At 42.9% G+C, this 13,428-nt stretch overlaps 1 protein-coding gene across 1 annotated transcript in view; it reads left to right on the top strand.

Annotated features, from left to right (window-relative positions):
• Window positions 1–8,578: 8,578 nt before the first annotated feature.
• The window catches only part of BARD1 (BRCA1 associated RING domain 1), a 70,966-nt gene continuing 66,116 nt past the window's right edge, over window positions 8,579–13,428 (top strand). The window contains exon 1 of the mRNA XM_037522140.2: window positions 8,579–8,721. Within this exon, the coding sequence (XP_037378037.1) occupies window positions 8,579–8,721 (143 nt within the window). The remainder of the gene's footprint in view (window positions 8,722–13,428) is intronic.

Genomic DNA, 13,428 nt, shown 5'->3' with positions numbered 1-13,428 from the left:
ATTATTTCTTGCATTAGTCTCGTCTGTAAGTAGACAGTAGATTCTCTAGTGGACAAACTATCATATAAACCCCTATAACTTTACAGTGCATAATTGTGATGAAAATTAGTATGCACTCTGGTATTTCAACTGATTTGCCTTTTAAACAATATCCTTCAATGTTGAATTTAATCAAAACTAGGTTAAGAAGGTGCTTACATCTTGACCTTGGAAGTCAGGCAGATCTGGATCTATTTCCTAGCTCTGCCACTTGTCAGCTCTGTGTTTTTGTGTCTAAAAAAAACAAGTTACATGTCTGATAAAATCTGACACCCTTTTTTTTTTTCAATCTTCATAAATGGAGAGATAATGGTAGTCACATCATTGGGTGACTGTTGCGATTATATGATAAATATGGTTTAGGTAGATACTTTTCTGGATCTAAAACCAATGGAATATATTTTAATCAATGATTTAAATAATTCAGGGAAAGGGAAGGTTATTATTGTACATGTCTAGCTTATGTATGAAAAGTGTTGTTATAGTTACTTTAGGATAATGTTTTTTTGCAAATTCCCAGTCTCCCAAATTAATATCTAAAATGTTACATGTGTATGTATGTAAATCGAAACACATTGGATTCCCATATAGTTGATTATTCCTGAAGTCATTGTGGTTTTTATTACCTAAGAGTAAATTTCTTATCCTTTTAATATTTTGAACCTAGAATTATTTTAGATTTTTATTTTATTTATTTATGCATACAAGAGCTGGGGTATAGGCCATAAGTACAGGAGGTAAGAAGATTCACCAGAGACAGAGTGGGGAGCAGAACAGGCAGATTGACTGAAATACACTGCTGAGGGGAGCAGTGGGTGAGACAGGAAAGGTCTGCTGTGCTATGTGGGTTTACTCCCTGGCTATGGATCGAACTGGTGCTACAGTGGCTGCCTATAGTTTCATAGAACTGAGACTTAACCCCTTGCACCATCAGGGAGGCCCAAACCTAAAATTTTTTGTACAGTAGTAAGTGCCAGCACATATTAAGAACTTACTGTATTCCAAGGACTTTGCTGAATGCATGAGCTTATTTTATCCATGCAAAGCAATGAGCTATTTTCCACCATTCCTTTCTATTTTTTCCTTCCGTTTAAAACACGTCAGTGAGAAAGCAACTAAACAAAGTCATATGCAAAAATATTAAGGAGAAATTCAATGAACTACTTCTCACAGAGTGAGTTTATCACAGAAATTTTATCACAGAAATTTTAATTCAGCTTTCTAAACTTTGAAAGATATTGCTAAAGGACTATTACCAATACTGGTGAAATGAATCCAATACAAACAAGGCATACTTTTGAAAACAGGTTATATGAAAGGGAAAACAAGATGAAATGCACTTTGTAATTCATTGCTGCTTTCAGGAATAATGATATATAGTCATTCACTCATTTATTTCCCCATTTGTTGAACACATGCTCTATACGAGGTATACTGAAAAACATTGGTTACCTCTCCCTTGTCCTTTGAAAGAAATTTAAACTATTGCATGAATTTTGATTAAACTGATTACAGAATTTTAAAACACAATGGAACCCAAACTACGGCCAATGCTCATTTTCTAAATGAACATTTTATGTGCAAACAAACAGCTGCTAGAATTCAACAGAATTTAAAACAAGCTGTTTGTAAATTTTACTGACAGCTGTTTTTGGTGATTTTTGTCAATAGAATTTTCCTGCTCTGCATCGCAGCTTTCTTTTATTATAGTGTCCCCTCAAAGAATAACTTGCTTGCTTTAATCACGTTTACAGAGATTTATGGCTTGATGCTTATTCAGTGGTAGAGCTTCTCAACACAAAATGTCAGTGAGCCTGTTATAAATTGCTTCTGGCATTCCTACTCTATCTTTTATTTGGCTGGGAGTATTTCCACCTGAAAGTGATAAATTCCTGCTATAACCACTTTATGTGCTTCAGTAATTACACTGTACAGAAAAAGGGGGTTTCTACTGAGGTGTCTTCTTAAAAATAGCAAGCAATAAAAAGGCAGTGGAATGGGCTGAACTCTGAAGTCTATTGAACAAAAAACAATGACCAGTGAAATATCTGTGTCAGACTGAATTTGATAAACGATCAGGAAATATAGAAGATACCAAAACCTTTAAAGTCAGTGGTGTAGGGACATATTAATGTAACTATATCCTTAGACTAGTTATTTTCAGTCCTGTGACAGAGACTTGGCAGATGCCCACAAGAATGGAGTTAATATCCTTTCAAAAACTATCTTAAAATATCTAGATGATTTTAGAGGCTTGGGGAATCTTTCAGTAAATGGTAAGGTCTCCGTGACATTGAAACTGTGTCTATATCTGTAAATAAAGAAACTGCAGCATGTCAAAAACAGTTCAGTATAGTCTATTGCAGTCAATAACTTGATCAATACACATCTACACAACTGTGCTGATCAAATGCAGATCCACATTTATCATGATGGCATCCATAGGGGGTGGGTATGAATTACATTCAGCCCTCGTGAATTGTTGCCTTTGTATAAGATGTCTATAATACACACAATAAATTTACTGATTCTAATTGCTGAAGGTTTCTTGCTCTTAAAGCAGGAATGACAAGTTGTAAATAAAAGATCTCTAAGATAATTGATCCAAAACTAAAGATTTTCATTATTACGTCCCAACATGATTCTAAGGATGGTATTAGAAATCCAGCAGACATTTTATTTGAGATGATACTGAAAGAGGTTATTATCATTAGCTAGAATTCAAGCTTCCTTTCAGAATTATTGCATCCTATTTGCAAAGGAATTGCTACAGCAAGTATTTCTCTTCCAATAGTCATGAAATGAGTGTCTCTTTCTTGCTCAGAATATATGTGCTTTCATAAGAGAATTTTAAAGCTAATGACTTAGTGCAACTCAACAAAGCCAAACCAGTTCTGCTTATCATGAGATACATTTTAATATATGTATTAAAGCTAAGTATAGCTCATTGTGAAGGGATTTGTCCATTGCTTATGCTGCACTACTGGTTTATAAAGTTTTCATAATTTGTAATTCTTGTCATACAACAGCCCTGTGGATATAAGATTGGACTATATTAATCTTAAATTTACAAGAAATGAGTATTTTGAGACTGGTTAAACAACAGACCCATAGATGCAATCCTAGGAAATAGCAGGATTGGTTTATAACACAGCTCTGCTTGACTCCAGAGCTTTATGCATTTAATCATTATGCCACACTGGATTCCAGGGGGAAAAAAAAACAGTACAAAGTTTATGACTTTAACTTAGGTTAAGAACATTTTCACATCAAAGGCTTGCTCCGTCAAATGCGCAGAGCAGACAACACACTTGTAGATGCTGCGAAGCCTTGCTCCATCAGTAACTCCATCAGTTACTACACTAGATTGCACTTTATCAATTGTTTTCAAAGGGCATTTATTGGGAGAACGCTAGGTTTCATAGAGGTCCTTGTAAACTACGTTTATCCCTGAGAAAGACAATGTATTCAGGAGTCAAGGTGGTTGATCCCACTGCATGACACCACAATTAAAAAACACAAAAGAATTAGTAGGCTGGGTCTGTAGGATAGCTTCACATTCCACAGGAAGAGACTCTGGGTATTATGTTTGTTCCATTTTCTTGTCATATATGTTTATCCAGGTGAATATGAGGAAGATTTACTACTTTGTAAAAACAGTTCACAACAAAAGACAAATATTAGCATCTAGACTGTTTTCCACAATTATATTGAGCCTGAAAATCAGGTAACAGATCCAGAGCTGAGATGACTTTGGAGTAAAGTAGCGCTACAGAGATAATCAAAGTAACGGGGAGAGGGGCATGGAGAGAGGAGGATGGGTAAATAGGCTTAAATAAGCCAATTTACGTGACTCAGAATGCTGCTAGGACCATGGTGTTACTCTAGATTAGAGTGAATATTCTTGAGGATCTAAGGTATTGGGGAATATTGTTTCATTGGAGGATGAAGAGAATAGACTATGGAGCATCAGACCTAAATTTGGTGCACTCAGAAGTCCTTTGCAGGGAAAAAGAAAGGCAACAGATCATTGAGCTCTTTTTAAAGTGGGAGAGGAGGGACCTCCCTGGTGGCAATAAGCAGTAAGTCTCAGCACTATGAAGCTATGTGCAACCACTGCAGCATAAGTTCGATCACTGGAACCCACTTGGCTCAGCAGACTTCTGTCTTCCCCTACCCACTACTCCCCTCAGCAGTGTATTTCAGTCAATCTACTTGTTCTGCTCCCCACTCTGTCTCTGCCTCTCAACCTCCCCTCTCCCCCGCCTCTGGCCTATACCCCAGCATAAATAAATAAATCTTAAAAAAAAAAAAAAAAGTGGGAGAGAGGATATTGTCCATACCCTTAGCTAAGGTTCTATGACACTCTACATGGACTGGATTTTGCTGGAAGTTTTCCTCTGAGAGCAGAGTTCCAGGATATTACAAGGTATTGGTATTGCTATACTCATGCACTCATCTATAAGTGGACGTGGGAGAAAGAACTGGCTTTTAAAATTCAGCATCTAGGGTTAAGAGTAGGAGATGGTATCCCTTCTCTTTTAAAAGCAAAGAATCTGGGCCTTCCTGGTGGCACAAGGAGTTAAGACACAACCTATGAAGCCATCTGCAGCCACTGCAGCATGAGTTCAATCCCCGGCCAGGGAGCTACCCACATGGCGCAGCAGACCTCTCCTGTCTTGCCTGCTGCTCCCCTCAGCAGTGTATTTCAGTCAGTCTGCCTGTTCTGTTCCCCACTCTGTCTCTGGTGACTCCTCTCACTCCACTCCTCTGGCTTGTCTCCCAGTTCTTGTGTGCATAAATAATTTAAAAACAAACAACAAAAAAAAAGGCAAAGAATCTGCTGCTTAAGCAGTAGCAGAACAGTGCTGGAAGTAAATGGAAGGAGAAGCTGCAGATAGGAGAGCAAACTTGCTCATTCTAGTGATAAGTTTACCATGGCCACCATCCAAAAGCCGTCAAGAATTTCATAAGCCTGGGGAGAGGTAATCTGACAAAAGCAGAGAAAAGGAAAAGAGGAAACAAATAGAAAGAACTCATTGCTACTCCATCACAATTCATCTAACGGTACTTTAGGTCAGGAAAAAATATGTGTAATAAATAATCTTTATATTGGTTACATTTTATTGAATACCTATGATGCAGGCAATTTTACACTTAAGTCATTTAATAATTCCCCAAATCTACAGAATAAGGAAATTAATGCTCAGAGAATTTAAGACGACTTAAACCACACTTAGTGGAGGAAGAGGGATTTAAAGGGGAGGGTCTGCTGCCAGAAATTCTCAATTTATTCCATTACATACCATAACATCTCTCCAAATTTAACCTGTTGGATTTTGTAGTTTGATTTTTAGAGACTGCAAATGTTAGGGGGAAAAGGATGTCCCAAAGCAAATTCCATATAGGCTTTGTGGACTTCACCCCCACCCCAGGTCAAAGCTAAAGACACTGGGAACTCCAAATCCCATCACCACCAAAGGGAAGGTGGCTGGGACCTGGGGTGGGGTTAAGCAGCCAGGTGGATACAAAAGGCAGACACGTGGGCTTTGGGGCTCTCTCCATTTTTGGGCTCTTGGCCAGCAGCAGCGTCCGGTCAGCTCTGAGAGTGACTTTGGGGTTTCCAGGTCGTCGGATCGGGTAGGACGCATTAAAGACTTTATTTCCCTATTTTCTCCCTGAGTTGTACATTTTCCTTATTTCCTTTTCTCTTGTAAACAAACCTTTTATTAACCCTTTTGCATGTGTCTGTAGTAGAGTATTCATAAGTCCCTTTAAAGCGCGCGGGTGAGGACCCACAGCCAGGAACCCGTTTAATATCGGGGTTGCTCTATAACACAAAGAGTAATGGATAGCTAAACAGGGTTGAAAATCAAGGGTTAATTTATTGCTATCTCTGATGAGTTAAAAAGAATTAGTTTAATGTGCTATCATAGGCCACACTCTATATAAAACCTTTTTTAGTTTTATTCATTCTAAGTTGGTGTTTGGTTTGAAAATGTTTAAGGTGGCTACAATGTAGCCTAAGGGTTAGAGGGGAGCTGGGAGTGTTACAGAGCAGCCCGCATATAAAACGGTTGCCTGGCTGTGGGTCCTCACCCGCGCGCTTTCAAGAGACTTATTAATACTCCACTACAGGCACACACAAAAGGTTAATAAAAGGTTTATTTACAAGGGAAAAGGAAATAAGGAAAATGTACAACTCAGGGAGAAAATAGGGAAATAAAGTCTTTAACGCGTTCTACCCGATCCGACAACCTGGAAACCCAAAAAGCACTCTCCGAGCTGGCCAGACGCTGCGAGCTGGCGGATAATCAAAATAGGGGACTCCTCCAGAGCCCATGTGTCTGGCTTTATACCAACCTGGCTGCTTAACCCCACCCTCAGGTCCCAGCCACCTTCCCTTTGGTGGTGATGGGATTTGGAGTTCCCAGTGTCTTTGGCTTTGGCCTGGGGTGGGGGTGGAGTCCACAAAGCCTGTATGGAATTAGCTTTAGGACATCCTTTTCCCCATAACAATTACCCCCTTTCACTTTATGCCCCCATTTCCGTGGTGATGAAGATGGAATATATGGATGTTGGGATGCAGTCTCAGATGAGTATTTTTACCAGGTTTCAGTGTGAAAGAAAACCAGTCCCTCCAGGTATTTGTCCATTGTGGAAAGCAAAAGTCTTCTATTTCTGGAAAAACAGTTTAACAGTTCAAGCCAAAAAAAAAAAAAAAAAAAACATATGGAGGCTTTAGCCAAAACAAGACAGCAGATATGTCAAAATCACAGGAAAAAAAATCTTAAAATGGTTGTATGGAATTAGCTTTAGGACATCCTTTTCCCCCTAACAGTTTCACCAGAGCTTCTATTTCAGCAACACGCAGCGAGTTTTCCAGGCAAGTTTCTCCACGAGACAGAGACGGTAGTTATATTTAAAGGGCAGGTTTATTAGGGAAGGGATAAAAGTTAAAGACACTTGCATAGACACAAGCAGGCAGGAAGAGCTGCCTCAGAAGGGACAGATTTGCTGAGAGAGGCCTGCATGATTGCAGGCGGGTGGTCTTGACAGGTCACAGGCAGGCAGGAAGATGCTGCCCTGGAGAGGGAGACAGTTGGTGAAATGAGGCACCAGCATAGTTACAGGTGGGCAGTGGGAGTGCTGATACAGTCTTCAGCAATCTGAAGACTGATAGAGTCTTCTTCTGTTTGGGAGGGCTCACTCTTTGTGAGCTATCAGTTGGTTGTTAATTTTGGATCACTATGTAGAATTTGAAAGGAACCGGAGATTCTACAATGGGCTCAATCTCCATATCTTTACCTTTGCATGCCGGCCTCGCCCTCTGATACCTGCTTGGAAGTTTTGCTTTGTAATGGAGGCATCCGCGCCTAGGGATACTAGTTTCCCCAACTTTGTCCTGGGGCCTGAGGATCTATGTTTTCATAGCTGTGTCAATGGCTATGCTCTCTTCTACCCCCACCTCCATGTGTGAGCCAGGTTTCTGGTCTTGTGGCACACCTCCTTTTCAGTTGTTTTTTTTTTTTTTTCATTCTTGTCCTCCATCACTGGGGTGGGTGAAATGATGTTATTAGTAGGTGTTACCTGTAAAATGTCATGTTGAGCGAGAATCCTTATCAGGAAGGCGGATACTCTTTAACAATGCTTTTTTGAAATTTTATTCTAATCACATTTCACATTAAACCAACATACCTTAAACTATATCACTGAGCAAATATTTATCACTAGTTAAAATTATTTATGTAAAAAATATAGTTAAAATTATAATTACATGTAAAATTATATATATAATCACATGTAAATTATATATAAAATTATATATTTGTACCCAGCTTTCACCCCTGGGGTGGCCGGGAGGTAAAAGTGTTCCTTTCTCAGCACACACAGGCACTTCAGTGCCTTAGCAAAGCTTCACTCCAGATCAGTGACTCTGCACTCTACAGATAACACCCACTTAAAAGTTGGTAAGTGCCTGATTTTCCGTCGGTTAAGTTAGCTGACCCTTCTTGGGATGGTCCCGGAAGGCAAAAGGCTTTTGGTTTTGGCCTTTACCCGTCCCGAGGCGCCATGGGGCGTCCCACCAGCGAAAGGGGTGCGCCCCGGCCACGCCCCTTCCCCTGCTCCGAGGCCCCGCCTTCCCCTGCTCCCGCGAACTCAGCCCGGGGGCGTGTCTCCGCGGCCCCGCCCCTTCCCCTGCTCCCGCGAACTCAGCCCGGGGGCGTGTCTCCGCGGCCCCGCCCCTTCCCCTGCTCCCGCGAACTCAGCCCGGGGGGCGTGTCTCCGCGGCCCCGCCCCTTCCCCTGCTCCCGCGAACTCAGCCTGGGGGGCGTGTCTCCGCGGCCCCGCCCCCCGGTGCCGCGCGCCCGGGCTTTTGGCGCGTTTCTGCGGCCTGGCCCCGCCCCGCCCCCAGGCGTCCCGCGGGCGGCAAAGCGCGAACCGCTGGTGCGGGGCCGGGCGGGTGGTCTGCGGCCCCGGGCGTGGCTCGGCCGGCCTGGGCCGCTCTCCGAGGAGCCTCCTCCGCCCGGGCGGGGCGATGCCGGGCAGCCGGCGGCCGCGGGCCCGCTCCGGGAACCAGCCTCGCCCCGCGCCCGCCATGGAGCCGGCCGGCCGCGGGGCCTGGGCCCACAGCCGCGCCGCGCTCGACCGGCTGGAGAAGCTGCTGCGCTGCTCGCGCTGGTACGACCGGCCGTGGGGGTGGCCGCGCGCCGGGCCCCGGGGTGGGGGTCGTCCGGGCCGCGCGTTTCCTCCCTCCAGCCCGCCGGGGTCCGGCCGCACCTGCCCGGGTCGGCCCCGCGCGTCCCCCCGCCCCCGGGCTCTCCAGCACCCCCCTCCGGCCCCCCCCCCCCCGGGCTCCCCGGCCCCCGGGCCCCCCGGCCCCGCCCGCCCGCGCGCAGCTGGGGTTGCAGTTTTCGAACTTTGGCGGGTCTGAGCGGCCGGGGGTGTGGCTGGGAGCGCGGGCCCTGGCCCCGCCCCCGGGGCTGGAATTAGGGGGCTGGGGGGTCCGGCGTCTGCACCCGGTACCGGCCGACCCCGGGGCGGGGGCCCCCGATTCCAGGCCCCCGCGCAGAGGCGCTGGACGCGAGGCCGCTGTCGCCGGGCCAGCTCGCCCTGCCGCCTCCCGGGGCCCGGGCCTGGGGTGGGGGGGGAGCCGCGAGCAGCCGGGCGGGCCGGGGTGCTGGTGACTGCGGTTTCTCGTCCCTCGGATTGTCCTACAGACGCTGGGGTTCGGGGTTCCAGCTCCTAGGGGTGATGGTGTTTGTCACGTTTTCCTGTTAACACCATGGGGGTCGCTCAGTTGAAGGTTTTCATTCCATCCGAAGACATTTTCTTGGCTGGTACTCCTTGCTTCTCCTTTTCCTGTAACTTTCTTTTTTTTAATTTTTATATTCCCCATACAATTGCACCTCCCCTTTCCCTGCCCCCCCCCCCCATAGTGTGTCTCTGGTTTATAGTTGTTCTTTGATTTTGATTTTTTCTTTCTTATAGTTACTCTTTTTCCTGGTCCCTTATTTAGGTTTTCTAGATTCCGGTGTAGCTCTTTATAGAAAGCAAGAAAGTATCTAAAGCTTAAGAATGGCTCATCTTGCTTTGCATTTCTTCCAAAAGCATTAATTGAGCACCTGCTGTGTGCGCAGCTCGGTATTAAAAACTGCACCGTTTTTTCTCCGCATGTAGGTGTAGGTGTCGGGACCGTGTTTCTTTTTTGGGATTTAGTTCTGAATTTTTTTTTCTGCTGATTTCCTACTTGAGCTTAATTTCTTGTCAGTAAGGTAGCCGCTCTTTAAAAATGAAAAGGAGGTACTGTCACAGCGACACGATTACTTTTCATTTTACAAAGTCTTTAAAACCCTTGACGAAATGACATCATTGCACCCAGTAAAGTGGCTTGACTTTCCTAGAATGAGTACATCAAGACAGCATTGTGGGTGTTTTCCCATAGCACATGGATCATACATCGGAGACTAGGAAATTTAAAATTGCTTCTGCTGGTTGCAGTAATAGGAAATCACACCTTAATAGTTGAAGAAAATTAGATATTCTGGTGGGACATTTTTCTTTGGTGCAGAAGTGTAATACCTGATTTGATACTCATGAGTGTCCTGTCGTTCACCCTTTGTATGCCTCAGTGTCATAGCTCTCAACTCATCCTCTGTGAGGATTCATTAAAAATAATAAAACAATTATCAAGCATCTACACAGTGCCAGATACTGCTCTAGGCATTGGGGATTCATTAGTGAACAAAGCAGACAAAATTCCCAGCCCGTTAGAAACTTGTGTTTTACCGGGGAGAAGAAACTAAATGAAATTATACATGTAAATTATTGAGTGTTGCTGGTTGTCAAAGAATAGTTGGTGCTAAAAATAACTTAGTTTGGTTGCTGCATGGTGTGAAATAGACAAAAGAGGTAATCCATGTCAGTAATCTATAGGTTGTCCTGAATTCTAAAAAAAAAACCAGTTTATTCCCTACCACATATTTTTCCAGTTTCCGACTGAAGTGAACTGACAGTGAGAGCCAAAGGACTGAATGTAGATGTCAGGGATGCTCCAGACATTCACTATAAACTTAGTTGGCTGGGGAATGGTATTGAATCCAGTGGTATATATATGATATATATATATGAGCTATTATTGATGGATTAACTAAATTTCATCGCTTTCTTGACATGGTTTAATATAGGACTCTTATTTAAATTTTTCTATAGAGGATCAGATGTTAAATATTTTCTTTGCTGGCTTTGTTCTTTTTAAAAAATATTTATGCATGTAAGAACTGGAGTACAGGCCAGAGGTGTGGGGGGTGAGAGGATTCATCAGCGATAGAGTGGGGAACAGAACAGGTGGATTGACTGAAATACACTGCTGAGGTGAATAGCGGGCAAGGCAGGAGAGGTCGGCTGTGCCATGTGGATCACCACCCTTGCTGGGGATGGAACTTACGCTGCAGTCTGTGGATGGCTTCATAGGCTGCATCTTAACCCCTTGCGCCACCTGGGAGGCCCCTCCCCCTTTTTTTAACAATTCTTAAAATTGTGAAAAACCACTGTTAGCCCCAGGGCTGTAGAGAAAGACTATTGACTTGAGTGGATATGCGGACAGCAGTGTGCAAAGCTATTTTAACAGGTAAAATGTCTTATGTTTAAAAAGACTTTTTGGTGCAAAATTCTTTAATCACTTGGGATTTTAGAACAATTTTGCTTTCCTTTTTTTAGTGTCTCTTCCAGTGTGGTGTTGTAGTGAATAAAAGTTGGCCAGTTGCACCTTAACTATGGGTGGGGGGAACCTCATTCTTTGCACTTCTGCTGCTGCCTAGTAACTACCTGACATCGTTGCTGAAAAGGAGCAACTCATATTCTGTTTTTTGCTCTTGCTACCCACCATTCAGTGCAGTGTCATATTATTTGAAATTGTATGTCAGTGTGTCCTTTTACAGAGTTTCAAAGTTCCACCAGTGAGCTGGTGATTACCCCGATTACCCTCACATTCAGCTTGCAGCTGTCATCTGTCTCATGTTCCCAGCTGTCATCTGTCTTGTGTAGCACATTGGATCTATTTTGCAGAGTGCATGATTTGCTGGTGAGGGTGGATTGGCTACATTACAGGGCATCCTTTCTTGACCTTTAACATAAGTATGGCTCCAAGGTGAAACTGATGAAATTGTTCAAGAGGCCAGATGTGACATTTGTGTTAGATCCAAGCTTTACAACCAGACAGAAGCTATTTAAAGATCTGGAAAAATGAGACAGGAAGACCATCTCATTTGAGAGGCCGGCAGCAAACATAGTAATAATGTGTTCCTAAAGGAAGCAGAAAATGATAATAGGAGCTGTAGTGTAAAAGCCCAGGTGTCCTGACATTACATTGTGAATTAAAGTAATTAGGTACCTCTTGACATATATACTTTTTTAGGGGAGGCTTCACATCCGTGACAATTGTGACTTAGAGTTCTACTGCTTTTTTATATCAACTTTTAGTAAAAATGTCAAAAAAAAGTTTTTTCTTTGGGGATGGGTGATTTGATTTTCTGAATTATATCTTGTTTAAAAGGTTATTAAGATTAATGTTTTTTTTCTGCTATTTGAGATAACACAGCTTAGTGATTAAGAGCATGGATTAGACTCTTAGTGATTTCGGACAAATTACTCCATTTTTATGTGCTTCCTTTCTGTCATATGCAAAATAATTCAGTAGTAGTACCTATAGAATAAGGTTGTTATGGGAATGAAATGACTTCATATTTATAAGGTACTTAGAATGGTGATGCCTGTTATGTTCCAAGTGCAAATATATGTTTGTAAAATTCTAAAGGGTAGATTTCCTGAACCCCAACATTCAACTTTTGCCTTCTTTGCTAGTTTCAAGTGTTCAGAGCCCTTCTTATAGGATAGGGATCCTTAAGTAGGACGATTACTCCCTTTTCGTTATGGTTTGCTCTGGTGCTGTTTATTAGGACAGCTGGCAGTCACTGAGGCACTATGCTAGTGGCGATATGGTGAGACATTTCCTTTCTAAAAAAGCGTACACTTAATTATAAAAAATAAAATTCTGTGCAGTTCAGGGTAAACTATAATGAAGGCCAGGGGGATGCTAAGAAGGGTGCTTGAGTGGAGCCAGGAGAGAAAAGCTTCATGGGCTTTTTAATTGGGCCTTGGATGAATTTTAATAGGTGGAGCCAGGTGGGGGGAGTGCTAATTATAAGTAACTATGCTAACAAGTATAGTAGAATAAAGGGCAAGTGAGTCAGTGGGCAGAGAGTCAAGACAGGGACAATCACAGTGACTAGTAGCTTTACAACAAACTCTTCAGTTGGCTCACAGTTACTTACAAAGGACAGTATTTGTGTAACTTTCCAGGGACTCTGCTGTTCTCATCTATAAAGTGAGGACGGTGGACTAACTTACTTTTAAGACTAACTGCAGTTCGTAGATTCCATAATTAGTAATGTTCATTGGATGCAAACTATTATTTGAAATTTTTTATTGAAGTTTGACATATATACAGAAAAGGCCATAGATCATTGGTGTTAGCAAACATATCACTCCAGCGTGTGAAATTTATTTATGTGGTATTCTGATTCTTTGATGTCTGTCTTCTTCAGCTATACTACACATTTCACATAGATGGGTTCACATTTGTAGTCACAGTGCTGGGCCGTAATGTCTTAGTGTTAAAATAATATATGAAATAATATAGGTTAAGTTAGGACCACATTTTTTTTTTAAACTTTTTAAAAGATTTATTTATTTATTTATACAAGAACCCTGGGGTACAGGCCGGATCTGCGGGAGGGTGAGAGGATTCACCAGAGACAGAGCGGGGAACAGAACAGGCAGACTGACGAAATACACTGCTTGAGGGGAACAGCGGGTTAGATAGGAGAG

Source organism: Talpa occidentalis, unplaced genomic scaffold, assembly GCF_014898055.3.
Source record: "Talpa occidentalis isolate TD23 unplaced genomic scaffold, MPIMG_talOcc4v2.1 talOcc4.3, whole genome shotgun sequence".
Lineage (NCBI taxonomy): Eukaryota > Metazoa > Chordata > Mammalia > Eulipotyphla > Talpidae > Talpa > Talpa occidentalis.
The sequence above is the reverse complement of the archived record's forward strand: the minus strand, read 5'-3'. Positions and strand labels throughout refer to the sequence as shown.